General features: G+C 39.5%; 1 protein-coding gene across 1 annotated transcript; it reads left to right on the top strand.

The window, feature by feature from the left end:
• The first annotated feature begins 1,902 nt into the window (after positions 1-1,902).
• Positions 1,903-7,562, top strand: LOC139940849 (uncharacterized). The gene is made up of 2 exons (XM_071937229.1): positions 1,903-2,365; positions 5,721-7,562. The coding sequence occupies exons 1-2, from the start codon at positions 2,352-2,354 to the stop codon at positions 6,031-6,033; spliced, it is 327 nt and encodes a 108-aa protein (XP_071793330.1). The 5' UTR covers positions 1,903-2,351; the 3' UTR covers positions 6,034-7,562.
• The last annotated feature ends 2,457 nt before the right edge of the window (positions 7,563-10,019 follow it).

Here is a 10,019-nt window from a genome sequence, read left to right as displayed (position 1 = left end):
TTTGTCTCCGCCAAGTAAGAAATATTCATCTTAACAAAATGTTATTTTCATAAAAGTATTTTATCCACGCTCGCCCAGGTTATTCTTAGCAATATTGACGCCCTAATTCTTTGCCAAACACGGAAAAGTGAACTAGTTTTAAAAGTGAGGACAATTGAATCGTGGAGATTTCCTTCCTCCATTCATCAGCCATGATATCAAAAAAGTCCTCTCTCGTCGTATGCAGAATACTGGGTGAGACACGGGCGGATATATCAAAGGTCGATAACAATCATAGCTACTACGAGTGCCCTGACACTGAATATACATGTACCAGTACATGAACTATTGCAATTATGACCCGCTATATTTGCAGGCATAACGGTCTTTGTTTACGTTCGGGTGAAGTGAACCGTAAAGATTATAAACCCACTTGATATAAGCCGATTGCTGCGTTTAAAGTCTAACATAAAGGGGGCAGTGGAGTGGAGCCGCTCAGAACCATTACACCATATGGCCGCCCACCCTAAATGAGATCGAATGATGCAACACTTATGAATTAATTGTTAGAAACTTGTATGGGATACATATAACCATGGAGGATATAACCTACCAAGATATTATTATTGACATTGTTATTGACATTATTAGGGTTGAAAGCACCCCGCCCCAACTGTATGGTTATGCCATGTGACGCAATGTGGGATTTATCAGTAAGATGAAGTGGTTTTTTCTCCTTTTTATTTTTTCGAGAAAATAAAACTACCAGTTGCAATTGCTTGTGGCCTACCATAATATTACCCCCAAAAGACCAATGCTATAAATGCATAAGAATAATTAGACAGTTCGACCCTTGCAGAGTCTTCCTCAATTGCTTTTACATTTTTTCCCGCAGACACTAATCATAACTTATAATAACTAATGACGAAATCGCATGAACTGACATTGGCAATAAAAAAAAATATCCGTCAAAACACGATGTCCACGCATGCTACGTTGATTTGCACAACACACCAATTTGAATACAATGGCAACACACCAACCTAAATAGGAAACCACCGATATCATACTATGGTGGCCCGGAAGGGACATCGCATATCGCAAACGTGTGCGCATACGTATGCAATGTATGCAATGTCGTAAAACAATTCGCAAATATGTGCGCACACGAATGCAATGTCGTGAAACAATTCGCGAATATGTGCGCACACGTATGCAATGTCGTGAAACAATTCGCAAATATGTGCGCACACGTATGCAATGTCGTGAAACAATTCGCGAATATGTGCGCACACGTCTGCGAATATTATTTGCGATGTCGTGAATTTTATTGCATACCATGTTGCATACCTTTGAATAAAATGTCTAATGATCTGGGGGGGTTTCTTTCCAACAGTGAGATAAGCGGTAGTCATTGCAGCAGTAGTCTTTGTTGTGAGGCAAGCGAGGCGTGTGGTCGTCCTTGGCCTGGTGCCAAGTTCCTGGGTATACACATGCTTTACAGAGGGAGCCTGCTGTAGCGCCACAGTACTCCCTAGATCGGTAACAAATTATCCACAACTATGACATCATCCTAATGGTATGCAACATGGTATGCAATAAAATTCACGACATTGCAAAACAAATCGCACTCGTGTGCGCACATATTCACGATTTGGTTCACGAAATTGCATACGTGTGCGCACATGTTCACGATTTGGTTCACGAGATTGCATACGTGTGCGCACATATTCGCGATTTGTTTCACGACATTGCATACGTGTGCGCACATATTCGCGAATTGTTTCATGACATTGCATACGTGTGCGCACATATTCGCGAATTGTTTCACGATATTGTATACGTGTGCGCATATATTCACGATTTGTTTCACGACATTGCATACGTGTGCGCACACGTTTGCGTTATGCGATGTCCCTTCGGGGCCACCATAGATATCGCATTTCTAAACGAAAAGTGTAATCGGTTGGCTTTTATAAACACAGTTGAGTCCAAATTGAATTGCTGCTGAAAGATTTCGAGACACATTCTCGAAGACTTTAGGGCTATACCTTCAATCATGCTTCAAGCTTGTTTCTTCCAGGGCCTACGGCAACGATACAGCATTAGCCTGTTGACCCATTTTGTTGTGATAATTCCCCCCCTGGGTTTCAGCGCTGTAGCCCACCCCAGTATAAGAGGTTTCAACTCCTAGGGTCGAACACGGAGTTCGGTGCGGTGTGTTTACGTACAACCTTGACTTTGGACCCTGTACATCTGGAACTGCTGTAGACGCTAGTAACAACAGTCGGTAACAAAGAGTAGGAGTGGCACGTCTTCTGCCACACAGAGCAGTGTGCGGTTTTCAGTGGTGTTTGGTGGAAATAACGACGATGGCGCAGAAAAGGTAAACATTTCTACCTCATTAATTCCTTCACAATTTCATTTCTCCATGATCGCTGAAAGTATATTTACGTGAGAAAAAGATGGTTCCATCATCGATATATTTACCAAAGAGCATAGGAATTGTGGATTTGTGTGGTTTACAATGTATTGCTGTAGGATTTATGAAATAACCGTTCAACCTGTTAGCATTTGTAACTGTCCGACAGATAAATAAAATAGCCTTTAAAAGTTCAGATAAGATGTTGGTCCGACTGTTGCGGTAGTATACAAATATTGACTGCTTCGAGTGCTATGGTTAAAACTATGACTATGACTCCCGAGGTGATCCCTGTAGCGTTCTATTTTCCCGAGGCGAAGCCGAGGGAAAATAGAACGCTCCGGGGATCACCGAAAATAATTTATTAGTGTCAGTGTAATCACAATAGAGCAAGGGTGCAAAACAACATAGTTATGTCGACTGCTAACTTCACTGCATGCAGTCATTGTGTTGCAGGCCTATTGCAATCCCTTGATCCTTTTACTAGTTTTAGAACTTAACTTAAGGCCTATTGTGCAATAATTCCTTTTATCACCATAAAGGATAAAAGGCCTTATACTCAGCGCAACCTCCATTGTGCTTGGCATGTTCCCAGCTTTACACACAGGGCATATTTATATATATATATTGCAAGCATTAAGTTGTTGTTTCCCCTGTGCTGCATTGGCAGAGTTCCAAACTCATAGCTGTGTTTCTGGGTCATGCTGTATTACATTTAGGTAGCAAATCGATGTATTACATTGTTTTTGTTTCAACCAATCAAAGCGCCAGAAGTTTTGTTTTGGCGGGCTTGTTAATTTTATCTCTCACTTCGTCACAGTCATTCGTGGAATAGATGTTTTTAATTTTCCCACCACCATCCCACTTACTCCACCGGTTATTTGGCACTATTTTATGGTGGCTGTTTTGCTGCAATGGCATAATTGGAGGGTTCAGACAGCCATTTTCCCCGTTTTGGGCGTTTATTGAACAACCTTTAATAATTATATACACCAATGGAATTTGTTAATTGGTTTTGGTATTGTTGCCATAGCGTTCGAAAGTTTCATGAGGCTATGATTCCGACTGAGGTTTCATCGGTGGAAGCGCAACTGTATCATTTGACTCTGTGTAATTAAACAGTGTATATTGTCAACTTAATAATTTCTACAAAACACAGTAAAATTTATCTGGTGTAGGCCTTCACAAATTATATTGCGTTTGTGGCTGCTATATGCAGCTATTTTTTGGGTCAAATTGAACCCGTGTGCAAGTGCATCCTGGTTTTTGGGTCTGCTAAACCCAGGTTTGGGTGCAAGTGCATCCTGGTTTAGGGGTCAGGTGTACCCCGCTTGTTTTCCTGTGTCCGGTTTGCCCAATTCGGTATCCGGCACAATTATGTTTATTCTTCATTTTCAATTGTACGTTTTCTTTTTGTGTGGGCGCCTTGATCAGTTTTCTGATAAGTGCGCATTTTAAATCCATATTAAAGTCAGTGGTCTTCAGACTGTGGCCGTATTCCAACGATTGTGTCTTGTTTATTTTATTGGAGTCTGAGTATAATGGTGTATTGTTGCCCTACTACCTAGCTATCATTTACACTACGTACAATCAGAGGTTGGCCTAACAATGCCCTACAATATGCCCACGTACAGATAGGCCTACCACCATCGGCTACCAGGTTGACTGCGTGGGTGTGTTAATAACCAACCCCTCATTGTTCTGTTTGCCCAGGGCCCAATTGCATAGAGCTGCTAAGCACAAAAAATTGCTTAGCGTGAAATGTCTTCCTTAAATGCACTGGACACGTTTGGTAATTGTCAAAGACCAGTCTTCTCACTTGGTGTATCTCAACAAATGCATAAAATAACAAGCCTGTGAAAATTTGAGCTCAATTAGCTCAATTGGTCATCGAAGTTGAGAGAAAATTAGCAGATAGGAATAAAAGACTTTCTGGCTAGAAGTCTTTTAATATTAGTGAGAAACTACCTCTTTCTCAAAATCTATGCTACTTCAGAGGGAGTGGTTTCTCCAAATGTTTTATTCTATTAACAGCTCTCCACTGCTCGTTACCTAGTCAGTTTTTAAGTTAATTTTTGTTTTGAGTAATGACCAAACGTGATTAAAACAGGATTACCAACCAAATTTCCACGTGTTACATTTTGCTCGTTGCTGGTATATTCAGCTGTTGTTTGCCTGTACCTGAAAAACACGTGGAAATTTGGTTGGGAATCCTGTTTTTATTAAGGCAAACATTTCATGCTACATCTCTATTGCATTGGGCCTATAGAGCTACTTAGCACAAAAGTTTGCTTAGCATGAAATATTTGCCTTAATAAAAAAAAAACAGGATTTCCTGTGATTTTCATGATGAGCAAACAACAGATGAATACCAGTAACAAGCAATATGCAACAAATAGAAATTTGGGTGGTAATCCTGTTTTTATCAAGGATAAAATGTCATGCTAAGCAAATTTGTGTGCTTAGCAGCTCTATGAAATTGGCACAGGTGCTTGCTCACCTGTTAAGAGGTACATTCCTTCTAGGCTAAATGAAAAAAGAAGAAAGAAAGAAAAAAACGATCATCCACTCCTTTATTCTTGTTTAAGGCTGTAACCTTTGTATTTGTTTTATATTAATTTTACTCTCTTTTGTGGGTATTTCTCATTAAAGGCAGTGGACACTTGGTAATTACTCAAAATAATTATTAGCATAAAACCTTTCTTGGTGACGAGTAATGGGGAGAGGTTGATGGTATAAACCATTGTGAGAAACGGCTCCCTCTGAAGTGCCATAGGTTTCGAGAAAGAAGTAATTTTCCACGAATTTGATTTCGAGACCTCAGATTTAGAACTTGAGGTCTCGAAATCAACCATCTAAACGCACACAACTTCGTGCGACAAGGGTGTTTTCTTCTTTCATTATTATCTCGCAACTTTGATGACGGATTGAGCTCAAATTTTCACAGGTTAATTATTTTATGCATATGTTGAGATGCACCAACTGTGAAGGCTAGTCTTTGACAATTACCAATAGTGTCCACTGCCTTTAAATTTAGGTTTTTAAAACTTGCAACAACATAAAAGTAAGTGATGACTTTAAACTGAATAATTTGTGACAAGTAGATCCTACTTGGCGGCCAAGTATAAACTTGTTAAACACTCTTGGCCCAATTTCATAAAGAAGGTAAAAGCACAGACAAGTGTTAACTGAAACAGGTTCCCAGCCAAAGTCATTAAGTTTACACTGTTGTGACCAGTGTCCCACAATGTTTACTTAGCATAGCTTTTTTTTAAAGCAGATTTTCTGATTCATCGACTCTTGTCTTTTTGTGTTACAGAAATCAAGTGTACCGGGTTCACATCCCAACTGACGCAATTTCCACGAGAGCAAACCTTCACCAGGAAACTGATACAGCAGTCATCATGCCAACCAACAGCAACTCAAACTCTAAAGTGAACAGCGCCACCAATATGCAGAGCAGCAACGGCTTTCTCCAGCAGCCGAATCCGGAATATATACACCGTTCGGAACTCTCATCTGAGACCACCACACGTTGCCATGGTGATTTCATCAGCAACACTACTTGTGATCCAAATTGGGGACCATACTTTAAATCTAGAGCTAACTTTGTAGACCTACACGTCTCGTAGAATTGTGAGAAGAAGCATGAGAACAAACGAGATTATGCGAGATCAGTGGTGGACAACTGATGCTAAATGCGCTGTTGAACATTCTGACGATGAATGTACATTGTATGTACATAATGTAGTGTTATTCATCGTTACCCAACGGCCAGACTTGACATTTATTTGAACCATGGTAAGACAAGCAAGGACACCCGATGTAAAAGTCCATGGGTCCTTACCTTTTCGTCGTGTGGCTGGAAGCCCTGCATCAACCCACGCACTTGTTTGACACAACAGTCCCACCACTTCCTGGATCAAAATTCCAGACTGCCTCCCCAAAAAATGCGCAACCCTGCTCTATTGTTGCCGATATGAACAGACAAAGGAGATGTTCAGGGGTGAAATTGAGACATCATTATTTCATCACTAAGCAGGATTTAATCAACTAGTCGAGAGAATAAAACGGTCCTCATAAACGTGGGCATTATTGTCTGAGCTCTTGTCTTCTTTTTAGGCACATCGATTCAGCGTTTTGATTTGTATAATAGTAGTTGTAGAATTGGACAATACGTGCACGGTTGATTTTATCTGAGGTATGCATTTTGTCGATTAAACTCTCTGCTTTTGCTAATTTATATCTAAGAGGGGACTGGCCATTGCATAACTTCGTCGTATTTGCGCTAGTGTTGCAATGAGGTTCGTCATTGTAAGGAACAAGAAAATGACACAAGCATGTGGGCGAAATAATTGGGTGGCCTTCTCATAAAGTACTCTATCTTTTGTCCAAAAAGAAAAAAGACCCTGAAATCTTTGTCAGCCTGCACCCGTCATTTGGCGCCGATCGACCCGGCTCAGGCCAACAGCTCATCGGTCAAAAATTCGGGTTGGGCTGACGATGAGGCAAAACAAAATGTTATTTTTTTCCCCGGTTACAACATGCCAATTTAAAATAGGGTTTGGTAGATCAGGAACGTTTTCTTTCATTCTTCTCCTCTTTTCATCTATAGTGTTTTCTTTTTCTCTTTTTCCTTTACTCTTGAAGATGGAAACTAGTTTAGGGTCGCGGCGTCAAATTAGAGTCGATCGAGGAACCGGAAATGGGGAGGGGGGCGATAGGGGCACGGGTCAGGCACCTCTTAGGTCAGGCCAAGCTCCTTATTCCTTCCTCCGTGAGTAAAACATGACATTTCTACTTCATGTTCACATGTCCACGTGAAATTTACTCATTTCTTGATGTCGGGGAATGTTAACCACAAAGTTGATTCATTCGACCTGTTGAACCTGGGCCCAGTCACTGAACTGGACCAGCGGTCGATTTCACGAAACACGAAACGCTAGGATAAATCCTATCTCGAGTTAGGACGAGTAACTCGTCCTAACTTAGGATGGGTTTAATGCGTCCTAACGTCTTCAGATACGGAACTGAACTCGTCCTAAGTCCTAATATTAAACCTAAGTTAGGAAGAGTTTGTTGAACTCGACGGCAGATCTATGCCGCGCATGACAATGCATTTGTATGATATCTTGTCATGGGGGAACAGACCCCCCCCCCCAAGTATATATATAAATAAACAATATCAAGATGTGTTCGTGCTCGGATGCACGACCGTATAACCAAACAGACTTATTTCGTAAAGCTGCATATAGACTAGTTCCCTGTCTCTATCCTTGCATATATACATGTAGACGGGTACTGGTCTTACATGCCCAATGATTTCAAAATGTGCTTTAGTTGCCAATATTTGGCATGTATGCCTTCATGTAGTTCTGTTAAGCATATTTATTTTATTTTGGTCCTAACTATATAGTCTTATTTGCACTTCCATGTATTGTTATTGTTCTTTGTGAAAGTGGTCGAATAATAATAATACAATTTCTTCATTTAATACAACGAATTCATTGGATAAACAATCAGTGACGTTGTAGCTGTCCATGGTATCTGTGCTATGATTGGTCCGATTTGATCTAAATAATTTGTCAGCTTGTTTTGTACTTTCGATCGTCTGCATTATGCAACGTTTTCATGTGAAGTATGAATTGACTGTAAATCTCCAAGTCTCGAAACTCTTGGGGTGACAGTTTTTTCTACAGCTGCGCATCTGGAACTCTCTACCCCAATCTTAGACCTTGTCTTTGTGTCACAACATTCAAATCCCTTCTCGAAACGTATCTTTTATATCGGAGGTTTTCAAGGACTAAGTTGTGTCTGTTTTCTTTCGATTTGTTTTTGGTTTTACTGCATGTGCGCATAACAAGTCTTAATTATTAATTTTTGTTGGATGCAAGCTCTTGTTGCTTCCAGAGAACGTTGATTATATTAATCGATAATTTTGCAATTAATTTATTAATAATCGAGTTGTGCTAAACTTTTTTTTTCCGAAACACAAAATCCTTCAAAGCAAAAGGGTTACCAGTTAGTATACCACCCTTGTAAAATGTGTTTTGTTAAAAAGTAAACACTTTTTTTGATGTTTTTCTTTTTGGAAAATGTATTTATTTCTAAGGAAATAAAATGTAATTATATTTATGCCGATAGCGCCTTTTTCAAAGAAATAAATTAATCAATGGATAGTTAACAAAGTAGTTGGAAGTAATTTGTTTGCAAATCGGTCTTAAAGTATAGGCGTAATAAAAATCACTCAATTAAATAAAGAAATAGCATACTTTTAAAACTGTTTTTACATTATATTTATTTCACCTTTAAAAATAAATACTGCAAGCCCCCTTCTTTGCACAGTTCAATTAAAAGAAAGCAACACTTAAGAATACCAACTGAATGTCTTGTCTCCCTATAGCTGTATTAAACTAAACCGACCAACCACGGGGACGAGGTTGAGCCTTTTGCATCTACTCGGCACGTAAAGCACCATTCAACATGTTGTCATATTCACCGGAAGTGGCAACTCAAAACATTAAAAACCGTTCGCTCGATCCCTTGTTTGGTTAAACTGTTGGTCAATACACATGTATAAATTAAAAAGAACAATACTTTTGTGAGACTTTTATTTTCTTTCAACGCCACACACCCTTAATTCTACGAAAGTGGGCGGGGTCTGAACTTCAAGATGGAGGGGGCCACATAGTTTAGTTACTGGAGGTCCCAATCCAAGTTGATTTTTTAATTCTTCAGTTGAACCGTGAAAGGAAAGGGACGGAAATTTGGCGATTTACAATTTGTTGACAATGAACAATTGGGTCTATGCCGAAAAATAATTTCAAAACAACACGAGGTTTCTAAAGTTTTTTTTTAGATGATCTTCCCGTCAAGGGAACTTGGATAAACTCACAGAATGGGATATGAACAGCAAGCTGGCAACAGCCAATCTCTCTTATAATTGGTTTATCGTCTATGATTATGAATTGCACAAAATGAAGAAATTGTGATTCAGTAATAGACGACAATACTTAATCTATAGTAATTGCGAAATCAGCAGTTAGCTTGAGGGATTCTTGTAATTGCAAGTCCTGCAGTCTAACCACTGGACCACGGTGACATGGGGCGTCATAACGTGTGCCCCCCCCCCCTCCCCCGTCACCTAGTATCCCCGCCCATCGTTCTCACCCCCAGTATCCACTCATGTACACCATGAAAGACTTGGTTTATAAATAAAAACATACACCCAGAAATTTTTAAATATCTAATAAATTGCTGCGTAGTGTCAGAGTTACTATAATAATGACCAACATCTTGATGGCGTTAAGTGAAAACATAGCTTTACAAACATAATAATTTATTTTAACCTTTTAAAAAGCACATTAAAACATTAATCATGCTTAAATAAATAACGGGTAAGCTTGCACATCGTATGAAACGGCTACAAAGATTACGAAAAACCAAATATAACTTATAGTATTGTTCGAGTTATTGCGACAATTTTTTCATGAAAGTTTGAGTAATCGAAACAACAATTTGTGTTACATTCTCTAAATACATCAACAACTGTATTTGAAATAAATATGGGCATTTTCGAAAACACGGTCCCCCGGCCTTCAAACAGGTGTCCGGAGCG

The sequence above is a fragment of the Asterias amurensis genome, chromosome 8 (assembly GCF_032118995.1).
Source record: "Asterias amurensis chromosome 8, ASM3211899v1".
Lineage (NCBI taxonomy): Eukaryota > Metazoa > Echinodermata > Asteroidea > Forcipulatida > Asteriidae > Asterias > Asterias amurensis.
This window is presented reverse-complemented; position numbering and strand designations above follow the sequence as displayed.